Here is a 19570-nt window from a genome sequence, read left to right as displayed (position 1 = left end):
CCTCCTGCTGGTCCTCCACTCCTTCCTGGCCCTCCACCTCTCTCCTGCTGGTCCTCCACCTCCTTCCTGCTGGTCCTCCACTCCTTCCTGCTGGTCCTCCACCTCCTTCCTGCTGGTCCTCCACCCTCCTCCTGCTGGTCTCCCACTGCCTCCCTGCTGGTCCTCCACCTCTCCTGGTCCCCACCTCCCTCCTGCTGGTCCTCCACCTTCTCCTGTCCTCCACCCCTCTCCTGCTGGTCCCCCACCTCCTCCTGCTGGTCCTCCACCCTCCTGCTGGTCCTCCACCTCCTCCTGTCCTCCACCTCCTGCGGTCCTCCACCTCCTTCCTGCTGGTCCTCCACCCCTCCCCTGGTCCCCCACCTCCCTCCTGCTGGTCCTCCACCTCTTCCTGCTGGTCCTCCACCCCTCTCCTGCTGGTCCCCACCCCTCCTGCTGGTCCTCCACCTTCTTCCTGCTGGTCCTCCACCTCCTTCCTGCTGGTCCTCCACCCCTCTCCTGCTGGTCCCCCACCTCTCCTGCTGGTCCTCCCACCCTTCCTGCTGGTCCTCCACCTCCCTCCTGCTGGTCCTCCACCCCTCCTGCTGGTCCTCCACCTCCTCCCTGCTGGTCCTCCACCCCTCTCCTGCTGGTCCTCCACCTCCTGCTGGTCCTCCACTCCTTCCTGCTGGTCCTCCCACCTCCTTCCTGCTGGTCCTCCACCTCTTCCTGCTGGTCCTCCCACCTCCCCTTCCTGCTGGTCCTCCACCCCTTCCTGCTGGTCCTCCACCTTCTTCCCTGCTGGTCCTCCACCTCCCCCTTCCTGCTGGTCCTCCCACCTTCCTGCTGGTCCTCCACTCCTTCCTGCTGGTCCTCCACCTCTTCCTGCTGGTCCTCCACCTCCTTCCTGCTGGTCCCCCACCCCTCCTGCTGGTCCCACCTCCTTCCTGCTGGTCCCTCCACCTCCTTCCTCCCCCTCCTCCTGCTGGTCTCCACCTTCCTTCCTGCTGGTCCTCCACCTCCTTCCTGCTGGTCCCTCCTTCTGCTGATGTGTCAATGTCTTTATCAGACGTTACGTTACGTTATACTGGGTTAGGTTAGGTTGCGTTACATTCAATTAGAATAGGTTTGGTTAAGTTAGATTAGGTTAGGTTAGATTAAGTTATTTTTAATTAGGTTAGTAATATGTTTTAACACCAGGCCATGAAATTAAATCTATTCACAATATCTTTAGTAAGAATAAAGAGGCGTAAAGTACATACGGTATAATAACAATAAACGAACATTTAAGTCTTTAATTAAATCATTAAACCTATTGGACAGAATATATTTACAGTTTGTAATTATTGTTTAGTCTAGTTTTTAAAACCAGGGAGTTGTGTTCTCAGATACGAGAGTTCGAATCCAGGAAAGCTTGCCTAATTATATCTGCATAGGTTCAATGTTATATATATCTATTTCTATGGATTTTTTTTTGCTATAATACAAAAACAAAATAAAATTAAGCTTATTCAGGTTACATCTCTTACAGAAATAATAGTCAGAGCAATAACACTTAAATTACATCAAGTTATCCTCCTGAGACAACAGCTGGTAAACAAAAACACCAGAGTATGACCTTGATTAACGTTTCACTTGTAAGGGAAAACTTTTTTAGATTTTACTCCCCTAAGTTTGTTATTTAAACTTATAATAAAGACACACACGACAAGTTTATTTATAATATTTATCTTATGACTAATAGATGCAGTATATAGTTAAATAAATATATTTAATTAAACTGTAACCTACCTTTTTCACAATTTCTAGTGTAAATAAAAACGAGACGGAAAAAAAGACCAAAATAAAGATGGTGAACAGCACACGAGGCAATAAAAACAGGTGGTAATGCAATAAAATAAAAGAGAGAGAGAGAGAGAGAGAGAGAGAGAGAGAGAGAGCTATGGATATCTGTTTATACTGTGCTTCTACTCTATACTCCTGGAAGTACACCACCCCCACCAACACCACCTCCAACACCACCCCCACCAACACCACCATCACGAACACCACCAACTAATTTAGCAAATTCAACTCGTAACTGAGCCACCTCGTTTTGCGCTTTGATCATATCTAACTCTACTTTCGCCGTCTCTTCGTTGATTCTATTGGCCTCTTTTTGAGCTCGTCTCTTCATATCCTTGGCTATATATCGAACTCTTTTGGCGTCTTTGGTGTCTTCTATATCCAGTATCTCTTGTTTAGACACTTCCTTTATCTGGGCTTTGAGTTTGGCTTCTGAAGTATCCAGTGCCTTGATGCGTTTCAGGGCTACTTCGAAGCGCTGTTCCAAGCCTTTATTCTCCAGCTTGAGAACTTCGGTTTTCTTCCGCTTGGCCTGAGGGAATTAGATGTTAGTCAGCTCTATGAATGTCTTTACTGATTGGTTGTTTTATTAACTAACTGACTGACTGACTGACTGATTAACTGACTAGCTGATTGACTGACTTACTCACTGGCTGACTGACTGGCTGGCTGAATGACTGACTGGCTGACTAACTGACTGGCTCACTAATTGACTAACTGACTAGCTGACTAATTGATTGACTGACTCACTGGCTGACTGACTGACTAATTAACTGACTAGCTGACTAATTGACTGACTGACTAACTAACTAATGAACTGATTGGCTGGCTGACTGAGAGAACGAGAGGAAATTCTGTTCTCTACCTCCCGTCTTTCCTGAACTATATTAGTAAGTTTGTTGATTGTTTGTGTTAAGTTTGTTGAGTGTTTGTGTTAAGTTTGTTGATTGTTTGTGTTAAGTTTGTTGTTTGTTTGTGTTAAGTTTGTTGATTGTTTGTGTTAAGTTTGTTGTTTGTTTGTGTTAAGTTTGTTGATTGTTTGTGTTAAGTTTGTTGATTGTTTGTGTTAAGTTTATTGATTGTTTGTGTTAAGTTTGTTGTTTGTTTGTGTTAAGTTTGTTGTTTGTTTGTGTTAAGTTTGTTGATTGTTTGTGTTAAGTTTGTTGATTGTTTGTGTTAAGTTTGTTGTTTGTTTGTGTTAAGTTTGTTGTTTGTTTGTGTTAAGTTTGTTGATTGTTTGTGTTAAGTTTGTTGTTTGTTTGTGTTAAGTTTGTTGATTGTTTGTGTTAAGTTTGTTGTTTGTTTGTGTTAAGTTTGTTGATTGTTTGTGTTAAGTTTGTTGAGTGTTTGTGTTAAGTTTGTTGAGTGTTTGTGTTAAGTTTGTTGATTGTTTGTGTTAAGTTTGTTGATTGTTTGTGTTAAGTTTGTTGATTGTTTGTGTTAAGTTTGTTGATTGTTTGTGTTAAGTTTGTTGTTTGTTTGTGTTAAGTTTGTTGATTGTTTATGTTAAGTTTATTGATTGTTTGTGTTAAGTGTGTTGATTGTTTATGTTAAGTTTGTTGTTTGTTTGTGTTAAGTTTGTTGATTGTTTGTGTTAAGTTTGTTGATTGTTTGTGTTAAGTTTGAAGATTGTTTGGTCTTAAGATTTTCTGTTTTTTCTACGCTAAGTTTTCTCTATGTTAAGTTTCTTAGGTTAGATTAGATTAGATTAAATTAGATTAGATTAGATTAGATTAAAGTTAAGCATAACTACGTGTTAAAGAAGTCAAGAGAAAGATATAGAGTTTGAGAGTTTAATGACCTTTAAGCTGTGAGTGTCTCAGCTGCCTCAGGTTATACTTTAAGCTTTCTTTCCAGCAGCAGCAACTCTGGCTATTTCGGCTCTTAGTGCACTCGCCTCATTCAGGGCATTAATAAAGTTGATCTGTAGTTTAGCCACGTGTTCTCTTGCTTGTGCCGCTTCCCTGTGGGCGTTATTTGCCAGTTCCTTAGCTTCTGCTGCCCCGTATTCTACCTTATCCTTGGTTGTCTCAGATTTATACTGTTTATCCTGTATGAGTTTCAGCTGGTGCATGAGGGTAGATTTTGTTGATCTAAGCTCGATGAGAGTGCGTGAGGCGTCGTCCAGATATCGGTGAAGCTCTTTGTTCTTCCTCTCGACAGATGCCAGTATCTTCTTCTGCTCCTGTGGTGGAGGGAGGGGCAAGAGACTTTATTTACAGTAGGTGCATGAGTCAGCTCTATGAACGTCTCTCCTGTCTGAACTGATGATGTTTGCTACAGTCAAATTCTCCAGCAACACCCTCGGCCCGCTCTGGCTAGGTGAGGTCGTCTCATTGCACCCAGACAGGCACGCCAAGCAGTTGTTCATTTACAGCAGTTGATGACCGATTATTTCTCACAATTTTTTTTTCGTATAATCCTTCAGGGAATTAATGTTTGAACCTGAACGAGTTAATAACAAGACAGAAAAAAAAATATTAAAAATGGGAGGTTAAAGTTCGTGGTGATAACTTTACGTGTTGCATTTATACCCGCTCCCCCTCACTTCAGTCTGGCACTACCCCCCTCACCCTCACCTCAAGCTGGCCTAACCCCCTCTTCCTCCTCACCTCAGTCTGGCCCTACCCCCCTCTCCCTCATCTCAGTCTTGCCCTACCCCCCTCCCCCTCACCTCAGTCTTGCCCTTGGCCTCTCCCCCCACCTTCTGTCTTGCCCCTACTCCCATCCCCACCTCAGTCTTGCTCCACCCCCATCACACCTCATAGTCTTGCCCTACCCCCTCACTCAGTTCCTGCCCTTCCCATTTCTGTCTCTGAACCCTGTTGTCCTCACCCCACCCAGCCTGTCCCAACCCACCCAGCCTGTCCCCAACCCACCCAGCCTGTCTCACCCCCAGCCTGCCTCACCCCCAGCCAGCTGTAGCCTGTCCCCTCACCCCACATTCCAGCCTGTCCCTCACCCCACATATTAAATTGGTCCCACCCCACCAGCTGCATCACCCTGTCTCAGCCTGTCCCTCATCGCTTCCGTCCTCACCCCAGCCAGCCTGTCCCCTCACCCCCAGCTTTCAGCCTGTCCTCACCTTCAGCCAGCCTGTCCCTCACACCCCATCCAGCTCCGTCCTCACCCCATCCAGCCTGTCCCTCACCCCACCCAGCCTGTCCCTCACCCCAGCCAGCCTGTCTCTCACCCCACCCAGCCTGTCTCTCACCCCACCCAGCCTGTCCCTGACCTCAACCAGCCTATCCCTGACCCAACATGACTCCTTGAATGGCCAGGGATCACCATAATTTTAGGCACTCCAACTTACTTCACCTGATCATTAAGCACGCTAACCTAACCTAACCTAACGTAATCTGACTTAAATTAACCTAACCTAACCTAACCCAACCCAACCCAACCCAAACCCCCCCCTTCCCCCAAGTAGAGTTAGGGTGTTTGTTTATGAGTTGAAATAACCTGGGGACTATTACCTCTCTCTCAATCAAGTTTTCCTCCTCCTTTTTCAAGTACTTCTTCTCCTCTTTCTCTCTCAAGTCTTCCTCCTCTTTGAAGTTTTCCTGCTCCTCCTCTCTCAATTCGTCCTACTCTTCTTCCTCCTCCTCCTCCTCCTCCTCCTCCTCTCTTCTCAAGTCTTCCTGCTCCTCTCTCAAACTCAACTACTCCTCCTCCTCCTCCTCCTCCTTCTCCTCTCTCATGTCCTCCTCCTCCTCAACGATACCTAGACCTCTCTCCTATATCGACTTAGCCAACAGAAGCATAACATAACACTAACATACTCCCACGAGTCATAACAAACATCAAGTGTAAGAGAGTTTGGTATAGAAATTATTGTTCGGTAAAATAAAAGACGCGTATCTCTCCTTCCGTCGAAAAACATCTTTGATTATGAACTTTGTAAAGAATATACCATAGTCGGTTATTTACGGTCGAGTTGAACACGGTGGAATAATTATGTAGAGGGATATTGTAATGTACAGTCCCCTTCACTAGTGCGTTTACAGAGGCTCGTCATTATAAACATTCCATATATCATTACATTGAGATTACTTCATTATAAACATTCCATAAACCATTACATTGAGATATTTGTTTTAGCATTGTTTTACTTTTAATCCATCGCATGTATACATAATATTGATCTGTTTTCTGCGTCTGTTTGTTTGATGTGGAATGCCGGACACTCCAGAAGGTTGAAAATAATATATTACAGTTTGGACTTTATTGTAGAGGTAACTAACATTATCTCAAGACACGTTGATGTAGTGAAGGATGACTAAGATACTACCCACTCTGATGTCGATAGATAGATAGATAGATAGATAGATAGATAGTTAGATAGATAGATAGATAGATAGATAGATAGATAGATAGATATATGAACTAAACAACAAACATAAGGGAATTATATATCTATATATATACACAAGAGAGTCAGTCAACAGTGATATATAATTGTATAGTGAGAAATATATGGGTGAGGAACACGGTGGTGAGGAACACAGTGGTGAGGAACACGGTGGTGAGGAACACAGTGGTGAGGAACACGGTGGTGAGGAACACGGTGGTGAGGAACACGATGGTGGTGACACACAGTGGTGAGGAGTGTGAGGAACACGGTGGTGAGGAACACGATGGTGAGGAACACAGTGGTGAAGAACACGGTAGTGAGGAGCACAGTGGTGAGGAACACGGTGGTGAGGAACACGGTGGTGAGGAACACAGTGGTGAGGAACACGGTGGTGGGAACACAGTGGTGAGGAACACGGTGGTGAGGAACACAGTGGTGAGGAACACGGTGGTGAACACGGTGGTGAAACACGGTGGTGAGGAACACGGTGGTGAGGAACACGGTGGTGAGGAACAGTGGTGAGGAACACGATGGTGAGGGAACACGGTGGTGAGGAAACAGTGGTGAGGAACACGATGGTGAGGAACACGAGGAACACGGTGGTGAGGAACACGATGGTGAGGAACACGGTGGTGAGGAACACGGTGGTGAGGAACACAGTGGTGAGGAACACGGTGGTGAGGAACACAGTGGTGAGACGGTGGTGAGGACGGTGGTGAGGAACACGGTGGTGAGGACACATGAACACGGTGGTGAGGAACACGGTGGTGAGGAACACAGTGGTGAGGAACACGGTGGTGAGGAACACAGTGGTGAGGAACACGGTGGTGAGGAACACGGGTGAGATCAGGATGGTGAGGAACACGGTGGTGAGGAACACGGTGGTGAGGAAAACGGTGGTGAGGAACACGATGGTGAGGAACACGGTGGTGAGGAACACGGTGGTGAGGAACACGGTGAGGAACACGGTGAGGAACACGGTGGTGAGGAACACGGGTGGGTGAGGAACACGGTGGTGAGGAACACGGTGGTGAGGAACACGGTGGTGAGGAACACGGTGGTGAGGAACACAGTGGTGAGGAACACGGTGGTGAGGAACACAGTGGTGGAGGAACAGTGGTGAGGAACACGAGTGGTGAGGAACACGGTGGTGGGAACACAGTGGAACACGTGTGGGAGGAACACGGTGGTGGGGAGTGGTGGGAACACGATGGTGAACACGGTGGTGAGGAACACACGGTGGTGAGGAACATGAGGAACACGGTGGTGAGGAACACAGTGGTGAGGAACACAGTGGTGAAGAACACGGTAGTGAGGAGCACAGTGGTGAGGAACACGGTGGTGAGGAACACGGTAGTGGGAACACGGTGGTGAGGAACACGGTGGTGAGGAACAGGAACACGGTGGTGAGGAACACAGTGGTGAGGAACACGGGTGAGTGGTGGGAACACGGTGGTGAGGAACACGGTGGTGAGGAACACGGTGGTGAGGAACACAGGGTGGCACGGTGTGAGGACAGTGGTGAGTGTGAGGAACACGGTGTGAGGAACACGGTGAGTGGTGGTGGGAACACACACAGTGGTGAGTGAACACGGTACACAGTGGTGAGGAACACGGTGGTGAGGAACACGGTGAGGTGGTGAGAACACAGTGGTGAGGAACACAGTGGTGAGGAACACACGTGGTGAACACGGTGGTGAGGAACACGGTGGTGAGTGAGGTGGTGAGGGTGGTGAGTGGTGAGGACAGTGGTGAGGAACAGTGGTGAAACACGGTGGGAACACGGTGGTGAGGAACACGGGTGGTGAGTGTGTGTGCACACGGTGGTGAGGAACACAGTGGTGAGGACATAGTGACACGGTGGTGAGCACAGCACACAGTGGTGAGGAACACCAGGAACAAACACGGTGGTGAGGAACACGGTGGTGAGGAACACAGTGGTGAGGAACACGGTGGTGAGGAACACGGTGGTGAGGAACACAGTGGTGAGGAACACAGTGGTGAGGAACATGGTGGTGAGGAGCACAGTGGTGAGGAACAATATGTCTTACCTCTAACTCATCAGCGGTCAATTTGAATCCCTTCGTCAGTTCCCTCTGGCCACTTAACTCCTGCTGTAGCTGTAGTGAGAAACATGAGAAAAATTATGAGAGAAAGTGAGAGATAATTGAGAATTAGTGAAGGAATTTCAATTAGTTATTACAGTCATTAAACTAAGCAGAAGAAATGAGAGAGAGAGAGAGAGAGAGAGAGAGAGAGAGAGAGAGAGAGTGTATAAGAGGCAGAGAGAGAGTGAGTGGGTGTATAAGAAACAGAGAGAGAGAGAGAGAGAGAGAGTAACAGAGAGAGAGAGAGTAACAGAGAGAGAGAGAGAGTAACAGAGAGAGAGAGAGAGACAGGGAGAGAGAGAGAGAGAGAGAGAGAGAGAGAGAGAGAGAGAGAGAGGATGATATATATACGTCACGCTCAGTTGAGATAATCACTGTCTAAGCTTCGAGAATTTATTGGCCTTTTTATTTTATTGTCACCACTTAATGGATGGTATTTCTTTGGTGGTCTAGTTCATTTAAGACGTCTTTTATCACCATACGATAGCCAATTATATGTAAACTTTGTTAGGTTAGGTCTGGTTCGTTTCGTTTCGTTTGGCTTGGCTTGACTTGGCTTGGCTTGGCTTGGTTAGGGTAGGGTAGATTAGGTTAGGCTTGGCTTTATATGTAACCATTCGTCTTCACGGACCAACAGACAGTGGACAGTAGAGGCTGGGATAATTATATATTTTTTGCTGTATATATCGTTCTTCAATGGGGACGATTAGACCTGGGACCAGAGACTTAAAACCTACACAAAATACCTGACTTTAAGACGTTTATTTCAGCTAACATTGGTAGCAGCTCAACAGGCGGCTCTACTCTGAAACAGGTGTACACATTCCGTTCCTCTCGCCTGATAATGTTTACGCAGCATTATAGGTGATTGTAGATTTTAAATAGTAATGTTGATATAAATTCAAGGTATAATTCGTTCATATTTTTTCAATTGTTGTTTTTGGGGTGATATTAAATAAAAGCGATACAACTTTCTTTCTTTTTTTTTTCCTTCTATGATCATATATCACCTTTAGTGGGTAGGGTATGGAGGATGAGGGAAATTACGGGGTAAAAAGCGACGGAAAACTGATAATATGACACTAATTTCATGTGCACGCGAAGAAATTAATTATTTACCGTAAATATTCCTGTGATAAATCTCCCGTGACGCGGTTTGCTTACGTACACGGTTAAACTAATAAATTCTGTATCCGGTCTCCTGTAAATTGTAAGTAAACGACAGGCTTCAGTTTTGAGATTCGTGAGTCGATGGGGTGCGCAAATTCCTTATTTTTGTCTTTTGGCACAATAGGTTCTTAAACGTAATGTATATATAAATGATGAGAATTATATAGTTGGATTTTATCCCGACTCTTAAGTCAGAGACAAGACAAGCTCACCATCTTGAATTTGAGTACGTTGTTATGGCGTCCTGTGCGGGTTGTTCATTATTGTTTCACATATTCTCTGTGCTTGTGGAGGATGAAGACTGTCTCCAATAGTTCATCTGTTAACATAGACTAGTAGGCAAGACGAGCAAGTGTTCAAAATGCGGTAGAGAACTGACAGTGAAGAAGAAATATGCGTTTCCTTGCTAGGGAGTTTTGCTTTTATTGGTATCGATATCAAAGTTAAGTTCTTTCCGCGTTAAGTTAAGTAAGGTTACGTAGGTTTGGTTAGATAGGATCTGTTAGGTTAGGTTCTGTTAGGTTAGGTTCTGTGCATTATCGTTTCCACTTTTGTGTTCAGTACCATGCAAATAGTACCTCAAGACATTGTAGTTTAATTCCATAAGTCATTTCTACTGTTAACCGTTGTTCTCAACCTTCAACCAATTATGTTTTACTAGGAAACTCTAAACAAAATAGACTCTGTTAAAAAAAACCGACGAACTGATCTTGTCTCCATGATCGTGTATAGCCAGCCAGTCAGAAGTTACCACAGGAGATATAATACTTAGAAGTTATCCCTATTTAACAGAGAGAGAGAGAGAGAGAGAGAGAGCGCGCACACACTCACCACCTTCACTTTGTTAACAGCATCACCTATGACATTCTCAACTTCTTCCTTGTACTTCTTATGACACTCATCAAGGACCTCATCTCTGGGGAGAGGGTGTCATGTGTTAGTTGTATGACACTTATGACACAGCTAATGACACTGTTATTAATGTATACTACTACTACTACCAATGATAATAATAATAATTTACCAGGTAATTAAGTGTTATTTCTCCTCTTCCTCCTCATTCTATTCTTCTTTCTTCTTCCTTTCTTCCATCTTCTCCTTCGCCTCCTCCTCCTCCTCTTCTTTATGTCTCTCACTGTTATTCTCATCCTCTCACCTCCACTTCCTTCTGTCCTTCTTATTCCTGACTTCCTTCCTCCTCGCCATCAAAATTCTAACCCCTTCTCCCCTCATCCTTCTCCTCACCTCTTCCTCTCCCTTCCTCCTCTCTACCAACCCCTCACCTCCTCCTCCTCCTTCCCCTGCCACCCGTCCTCCTCTTCCTTACCTCCTCTTCAGTTCCTCCTGGTAGTCTGTGTTGGTCTGTGAGAGAGCGACCTTTAGCCCCTGGTTACTCAGTGTCAACACCAAGATACACACACTCATGAGGCTAAGAGTGCCAATGACTGCTGGCCCTGTGATGGTGTGTCTGTCAGGGGAGAACACAGACTAGTTAAAGTGTCTGTTTAGGTCATGAATACACATTAGTTAGTGTGTCTGTTAAGGTCGTGAATACACTTAAGTTAGTGTGTCTGTTAGGGTCATGAATACACTTAAGTTAGTGTGTCTGTTAAGGTCGTGTGTCTGTGTGGAGATTATAAGACCACAGACAGACGGACAATGGACACACAGTCACACACACATGGACCGAGAGAGGCTTAAGTACACAGGGTGACCTTACTAAGCACGAGGTCAGGTCATAAACATGACATCCACTAATCCGAATACCAACACCACCACACACGCAAAGGAGCTTAAGAGAAAGGGTGACGTGACTAGTAAGTTAAGTCAGGTCAAAAATATATGGGACCCACTAATCATCTAGACTACATCTAACTTCAATGCTTTCAAAGCATTTTTAACCTTGGGCCACTGACAAATAAATTTGTGTAACATATCAGTTTTGTACTGACCATCACTAAGGTTTATAGAATTCAATTCCCTAATCAAACTAGCTTCAACCAGAAGTCTTTCTCTGACACATGATGATTTGTACACTTCTAAGCTGTTTTCCCAATCTATGGGATGATTATTGTTCCTAACATGAACGAACAGTGCACTGCTTTCAGATACTGTTGTGATACTGTACATGTGCTGTTCCCCTTGTTTCCCTTTTCCCTGTGTAATTTAATCAAGATTTTTCTTATCCACGTTTTCTTTGTGGATCTCATGAAAAAAAAAAAAAAATATATATATATATATATATATATATATATATATATATATATATATATATATATATATATATATATATATATATATATATATATATATATATATTTCATTAGCCTATAAAGCGCACGGACTTCTACATATAATCAACAACCTCACCCCGCCAGGACTCGAGCCCACGATCTTATGTGTGTGACCGGGGAACGCTACCTGTAGACCACCAGGACACTAAAAACATTGTTAGACTTTGTTATATTTCACACAAAGCCTGTTCATCGAACTTATGGTGCCGTGAACCTCCAATTGGGGAATACCCATGCCTCTTAGGTGATCAGAGTAACGTTTTACCAAATCCGGCTTCGAAACACGAGGTTCCATATATATTTCATTAGCCCATAAAGCACGCGGACTTCTACATATAATCAACAACCTCCCCCAACAATACAGGTGGCTGCATTTACAAGGTTCCTTGCAAGGAATGTAATATGTTTTACTTAGACCAGACAGGTAAAGATCTTATGACTAGACTTAAACAACATAAATATAGCGTTCGGACAGGCCAAGGAATCCAATGCTCTGTTTGTTCATTTGAGGGATAACAAGCATTGCATTGACTGGGATAATGCCTCCTCAATATTACCTTGTAATTCAATTGACAGTAGGAATATTATAGAATCTAGTCTCATTAAACATACCGAATCCGTCAACTTGAATTTGAGTAATGGCTTGTACAAACTGGATAATTTCGTAATTAAGAAGATTTGTAACCAGGTGAGAAGGTTGGATCAGCTTACCCTCTGACCTGACTACCGACTGCTGCGTTGCTTTTTGAAGATTAGTAGGGTCATTACCTAATACCTGACCATTGTGGACCTGGTCTCACCCTCCTCTGTATATATACACCTTGTTTTGTACTTCTCCTTAGTCTGCACTCACCCCTGAAAATGTGAATTACACGAAAGCGCTTGGGAACTTCGTGTTTTCTTCTTTCCTTGTGGTTATCAGCATATACCTGGATCACGCGCACCCACAGTGATTTACTTAACACAAGAACATAAGAAAATAAGGAGTCTGCAATAGGCCGGTTGGCCTGTGCATGGCAGCTCCTGTCGAGAGTTACTACCACTCTCTATCATCCATGGATGTATCCAGCCTCCTTTTGAAACTTTCTAGCGTTCCCGCACTTACTACAAAGTTGCTAAGCTTGTTCCACTCGTCCACCACCCTATTTGTGAACCAGTTCCTTCCTATCTCCCTCCTAAACCTAAACTTATCCAACTTAAATCCGTTGCTACGAGTCCTATCCTGCTCGGATATTATAAGAACTTTATCTATATCCCCTTTATTGATTCCTTTCACCCACTTAAATACTTCTATCATATCTCCCCGCACTCTTCGTCTTTCTAGGGAATGCAAGTTTAGTTTCTTTAACCTATCTTGATATGGAAGGTTTCTAAGTCCCGGAATTATTTTCGTCATTCTTCGCTGCACCGACTCTAGTGAATTGATATCCATTCTATAATAGGGGCACCAGAACTGAACCGCATAATCGAGGTGCGGCCTGACTAGCGCAAGATATAGTTGCAATAAGACCTCTGCACTCTTATTACTTACACTTCTAGATATAAAACCCAATACTCTGTTTGCCTTATTTCGAACATTAACGCACTGTTTTCTAGGCCGTAGGTCCGGGCTTACAAGTACCCCTAGGTCTCTCACAAGTCGACTTCTCTAGGTTGATGTTGTTAAGGCTGTACTGTATACATTGACAGTATTTGTTCTTCCAATATTAAGTACGCTGCATTTGCTGGTGTTGAATTTCATTTGCCATTTTTCAGACCACCTCTGCAGTTTATTTAGATCCTCCTGTATGCATTTGCATCCTGCCCTGAATTAATCTGCCGCCCTATTTTGGTGTCATCCGCAAACTTGCTTATGTCACTGCTGATCCCAGTGTATATATATATATATATATATATATATATATATATATATATATATATATATATATATATATATATATATATATATATATATATATATATATATATATATATATATATATGCAATAAATCACTGTAGGTGCGCGCGTGTGTATTACTTCAGGGGTGAGTACAGATACTCACCCCTGAAGATGTAATTACACGGCGCTGGGAAACTGCGTTTTCTTTCCCTCTATATATATATATATATATATATATATATATATATATATAGAGAGAGAGAGAGAGACTAGGGATAATACAGAAGAAAGACAATAAATAGAGAGAGGGGGGAGATAAGAGATGGTTTACCTGGCAGTGAGAGAGATGAGAGATATTTTATATGATCGAGAGAGAGAGAGAGAGAGAGAGTTTACTTGGCGGCGAAAGAGAGATAAGAGTTAGTTTACCTGGTCATCTTGGTTACTTCATTTAGCTGTTTGGTTACTTGATTTAGCTGTTTGGTTCCTTGATTTAGCTGTTTGGTTCCTTGATTTAGCTGTTTGGTTATTCGCATTAGCTGTTTGGTTTCATCCACTTTTATCTTGTTTTAGCTCCCTGGTTACTTGTTTTAGCTTGTTTTAACTTTGTTTTCTTTGTTTTGGTTTGTTTTACCTTACTGGTCTCTTTGTTTCGCTTATGGTCATTAATGTTAGTTTCTTGGTCACTTGTTTTGATTTGTTTTAGCTTGATTTAGCATTTTGGTCTCTTGGTTTTGTTTGTTTATTCTCTTGATTGCTTGTGTTAGCTTCAACTCTTTAGACAATTGTTTTTAGCTTTTTGGCCAATCTAGTCGCTTGTTTAGCAGTTTTGGTTCCTTGTTTTGGCTGTCTGGTTGATTGTTGAGCAGTCTTGTTCCATGTCTTAGCTGCCTGGTTCCATGTTTTAGCTTCTTGGTCGTTTGTTTAGCTGTCTGGCTGTTTGTTTTAGCTGCCTGGTTGTTTTCTTTTAGTTTTAGTTGCCAGTTCGCTTGTTTTAATTTCCCTGCAAAAGAAGTAAGGTTGAATATCACATTTAAGCTATAATCAATGACATAAAGTTAGCTGATGTTAATGCTGTTGTCATCTGAAAGTGATTGTGTACAGTCCCTTTCACTTGTGCATTTACAGAGGCTCGTCATTATAAACATTCCATATATCATTACATTGAGATTACTTCATTATAAACATTCCACAAATCATTATCATTAAGATGTTTGTTTTAGCATTGTTTTACTTTTAATCCATAGTATGTTTACTATTGTGAGTTTCCTTCTGTCGAATGTAAACAAACACAGGGTTGCCACACTGCACAAAACCTGATGAGCCCCTGTAAACGCACTAGTGAAGGGGACTGTACTTGAAGCCGACACTGCGCTGGACCACCTTCAATTCTCCATATCTAAAGTCATATACGTATTTACAGCTGGATGGACTGGCAGTGTCCCGGGATCGAACCAGCGACCCTGAGGACAAGAGGTGAGTACTGTATTAATTCTACCGTTGTACTACTTATAACACTATAGTCTGTTCCCTCGAACCTTGCAACTAAGGCCTAGGGTCAATTTGTAACAAGGCAGCTGATTGGCTGGCAGACGGACACTCTCAGGGTTACCATAGTTCTTTAGTATTTATTCTATCTTATTATATATTAGGGAGCGTGGTGGTCCAGTGGATACAGCACTCGCACCCTGTTCCAGGGGTCGGTGGTTCATCCCTGAGCGCTCCCAGTTCACCCAGCTGTAAATGGGTACCTAAGTTTACAACCTGGGGAGGTGAAGGCTGTGAGAGCAGTACCGGCCATGCTGCCTCCTTGTGTACCAAAGGCTTAGTATACAGTGTGCTGTATCCACACTGTCCCTAACTTATATTTTAATATCTTAAGGGATAATAACTTTCCTATGTTAATTTCTGATCATTTCTGCACTTGGTGAAGGAGTGATTATAGTTTGTGAAACGCACGAGTGATAAAAACTATCATAAAGAGACCATAAACATGATGGTTAGGTTAGGTTCAGCCACATACTGTACACTTATCACACAGAGATCACCTTTGAATGTTTCCTGGCCTGTTTTCCTGTCAGCCAATCAGCTGCCTTTTTATACTCGGTTCTAGGCGTCATTTACAAACTAGGATTGAACACACTCTAGTTTGGTCTGACTCCCCTAACTTTGACAGTACTATACAGGGGAAGATGTCGGCTATTATGTCAGTTTTGTCGTTTCATAATGTTTGTTCAGTATTGGAATTATTGAACTTTAATTCTTGATTTTATGGACCAGCACATATAATATAATAATTATTTAATATACAGGTATGTCACAATTTATTTCCCAATTCACCTATTTTTATCTCTGCTAACGAATAAAATTACAGCACCTCCTCGTAACCAAAACTGTACAAGGAACACGCGATGCACACCTGTGAGTCACGAGGTGCTGACGTGGAATGTAAGAAAAACTATAATTATAATAATAATAAAAATAATAATAATAATAATTAGTAATGATAATAATAATTAGTAATAATAATAATAATAATAATAATAATAATAATAATAATAATAATAATATAACAATTTAGCCTGGCGTTAATTAAAAGTACAGTCTAAGAAAGAACCATCTTCCCAAGTTGGCTGAATACATAGCGGAAAACTTTAGCTCAACATTAAGTATATATATAAATGTATCTTTCACAAGTACAGTGTTTGTGCCTGTATCTTCCACAAGTACAGTGTTTGTGCCTGTATCTTCCACAAGTACAGTGTTTGTGTCTGTACCTTCCACAAGTACAGTGTTTGTGGCTGTATCTTCCACAAATACAGTGTTTGTGGCTGTATCTTCCACAAGTACAGTGTTTGTGCCTGTATCTTCCACAAGTACAGTGTTTGTGGCTGTATCTTCCACAAGCACAGTGTTTGTGGCTGTTCCACAAGTACAGTGTTTGTGCCTGTATCTTCCACAAGTACAGTGTTTGTGGCTGTATCTTCCACAAGTACAGTGTTTGTGCCTGTATCTTCCACAAGTACAGTGTTTGTGCCTGTATCTTCCACAAGTACAGTGTTTGTGCCTGTATCTTCCACAAGTACAGTGTTTGTGGCTGTATCTTCCACAAGTACAGTGTTTGTGGCTGTATCTTCCACAAGTACAGTGTTTGTGCCTGTATCTTCCACAAGTACAGCGTCTGTGCCTGTATCTTCCACAAGTACAGTGTTTGTGGCTGTATCTTCCACAAGTACAGTGTTTGTGCCTGTATCTTCCACAAGTACAGTGTTTGTGGCTGTATCTTCCACAAGTACAGTGTTTGTGGCTGTATCTTCCACAAGTACAGTGTTTTTGGCTGTATCTTCCACAAGTACAGTGTTTGTGGCTGTATCTTCCACAAGTACAGTGTTTTTGGCTGTATCTTCCACAAGTACAGTGTTTTTGGCTGTATCTTCCACAAGTACAGTGTTTTTGGCTGTATCTTCCACAAGTACAGTGTTTGTGGCTGTATCTTCCACAAGTACAGTGTTTGTGGCTGTATCTTCCACAAGTACAGTGTTTTTGGCTGTATCTTCCACAAGTACAGAGTTTGTGGCTGTATCTTCCACAAGTACAGTGTTTGTGGCTGTACCTTCCACAAGTACAGTGTTTGTGGCTGTACCTTCCACAAGTACAGCGTTAAGCCCACTATTATGAACCCTCAGTCGCTGTACCACTCGAAGCTTGTATCTAGTGAGGCGTTGACCAGATGTTGTCATGGTTACGGAAACTTCACTATAATCCGCCAGGTTTCAACAGTCATTAAACTTAGCGAGAGAGAAAGAAAGTGAGCGAAAGAAAAAGAGAAGAAAAGAAAGAGAGAAAGGGGAGAGAAAGAGAGAAAACGAGAGACAGGGAAAGAGAAAAAAAGAAAGTGAGATAGATAGATAGATAGTTACCCTATGCTTAAATAATAACACGTATCAATCACAACTTCGATAATCACCCCAACAACAACAACAACGACTATAATTACAACACTTCATCTTTACATCACTTTATCCACATCTACAACCACAACTTCAACCATTCATCAAAAATCACCCTTTTACAACAACCACAACTATAACAATCCACCAATAAAACTACTGCAACAACCACAACATTTCATCAATATAACCGAAGCAACAACCACAATTCCAACCATTAATAAAAATTCACCCATCAACAACAACCACAACTATAACAAACCATCAATATAACAACACCAACAACCACTACAACTACAACAATCCATCAATGTAACAACACCAACAACCACAACTACAACAATCCATCAATATAACAACACCAACAACCACAACTACAACAATCCATCAATATGACAACACCAACAACCACTACAACTACAACAATCCATCAATATAACAACACCAACAACCACAACTACAACAATCCATCAATATAACAACAACAACCACAACTACAACAATCCATCAATATAACAACACCAACAACCACTACAACTACAACAATCCATCAATATAACAACACCAACAACCAACAACACAACAATCGATCAATATAACAACACCAACAACCACAACTACAACAATCCATCAATATAACAACACCAACAACCACGACTACAACAATCCATCAATATAACAACACCAACAACCACTACAACTACAACAATCCATCAATATAACACCAACAACCACAACTACAACAATCCATCAATGTAACCATCAACAACAATCACACCTACAACAATCCATCAATATAACAACACCAACAACCACTACAACTACAACAATCCATCAATATAACAACACCAACAACCACTACAACTACAACAATCCATCAATATAACAACACCAACAACCACAACTACAACAATCCATCAATATAACAACACCAACAACCACAACTACAACATTCCATCAATATAACAACACCAACAACCACAACTACAACAATCCATCAATATAACCATCAACAACAATCACACCTACAACAAATCATTTCACTTACCAACGTATAGGAAGGCGAGTCAACACACACGTTACACGCCTCTTCTACAACACCACACATGGGAAACTGCACTCAGAACACATGTGGGTCTCGGCTCGGCTCTCACAAGAAGATATATACCTGTGGCGGACACTTGTGAATCTACTACACCTGTGACGACTGGGTGTTACTGGAAAGCATGTTGCTGATTAGGAGTTAATGGAGTGATTATTGTAATGATGGTGGTGATTAAGGGTGAAGTTGTTTTTTGTAAGTTGACTTATCGTCTTGTAAATTATTCATGGTAATTATTATTATTATTATTATTATTATTATTATTATTATTATTATTATTATTATTATTATTATTATTATTATTATTATTATTATTATTATTATTATTATTATTATCAACATCATCATCATCATCATCATCATCATCATTCAGTGTAGTCGTCATGAAAAAGTGCTCGTTCATGACCTTTAACGACCAATTACCTGATCAGCTGCACTACGTGTCTGGTCACTAACACAGCTGCCTGGCGTACTGTAACCTGTGAATTCATGCTCGATATATATTGCAGAACTATACATCTTGTAAGCATAGGATTACTTTGGTTAGGTTAGGTTGGGTTAGGTTAGGTGTGGGCAGGGCAGCTCCTGTTCTGTCCAAGATGTATAGAAGCCGACGGGTGGGGGTGACCCGGGCAGACTCGTACCAACTTGGGCAGTGACCAGACAGACCTTCACCACTAACCTGTGTTGCCACCAAACTTGTGTACTCGCTCCGGTGATGTACTAATGTCCAGCTGGCTGTTTTGTATCTAATAATTGTATTTGTATGATTATTTCTTGGTTTGTTTATTAATGAGACTAACGATCTCAGCATAACATCATCTGTTCCATATAAGTGTTATTGGTGGTGTTACGAGTTGGGGATTTAGAATATAGTTAAAAGTCTACCCA

At 42.3% G+C, this 19570-nt stretch overlaps 1 protein-coding gene across 6 annotated transcripts; it reads right to left on the bottom strand.

The window, feature by feature from the left end:
• Positions 1-1257: 1257 nt before the first annotated feature.
• On the bottom strand, positions 1258-18730 carry LOC121859466 (keratin, type II cytoskeletal I-like). Of its 6 annotated transcripts, none has more exons than XM_042356292.1 (7): positions 18626-18730; positions 14057-14630; positions 10781-10921; positions 10285-10369; positions 8227-8295; positions 3623-4006; positions 2243-2353 (listed from the first exon to the last, which is right to left on the bottom strand). In XM_042356292.1, the coding sequence occupies exons 2-6, from the start codon at positions 14161-14163 to the stop codon at positions 3662-3664; spliced, it is 747 nt and encodes a 248-aa protein (XP_042212226.1). In that variant the 5' UTR covers positions 14164-14630; positions 18626-18730; the 3' UTR covers positions 2243-2353; positions 3623-3661. The 6 variants fall into 6 exon arrangements, with proteins under 6 accessions (XP_042212224.1, XP_042212225.1, XP_042212228.1 ...); XM_042356293.1 differs by having other exon boundaries at positions 10288-10369; XM_042356290.1 differs by lacking the exon at positions 3623-4006 and having other exon boundaries at positions 1258-2353.
• Positions 18731-19570: the final 840 nt, after the last annotated feature.

The sequence above is a fragment of the Homarus americanus genome, unplaced genomic scaffold (genome assembly GCF_018991925.1).
Source record: "Homarus americanus isolate GMGI-L3 unplaced genomic scaffold, GMGI_Hamer_2.0 scaffold7626, whole genome shotgun sequence".
Classification (NCBI taxonomy): Eukaryota; Metazoa; Arthropoda; class Malacostraca; order Decapoda; family Nephropidae; genus Homarus; species Homarus americanus.
The sequence above is the reverse complement of the archived record's forward strand: the minus strand, read 5'-3'. Positions and strand labels throughout refer to the sequence as shown.

Excerpts from the sequence above, each read along its gene's own strand:
- LOC121859466 (XM_042356290.1), bottom strand. The coding sequence starts at position 14,163 with ATGCGAATAACCAAACAGCTAAATCAAGGAACCAAACAGCTAAATCAA. Across the intron at positions 10,922-14,056 it reads GAAGTAACCAAGATGACCAG|ACACACCATCACAGGGCCAG; the intron begins GTAAACTAACTC and ends CTCCCCTGACAG. Across the intron at positions 2,354-8,226 it reads TGACCGCTGATGAGTTAGAG|GCCAAGCGGAAGAAAACCGA; the intron begins GTAAGACATATT and ends TAATTCCCTCAG.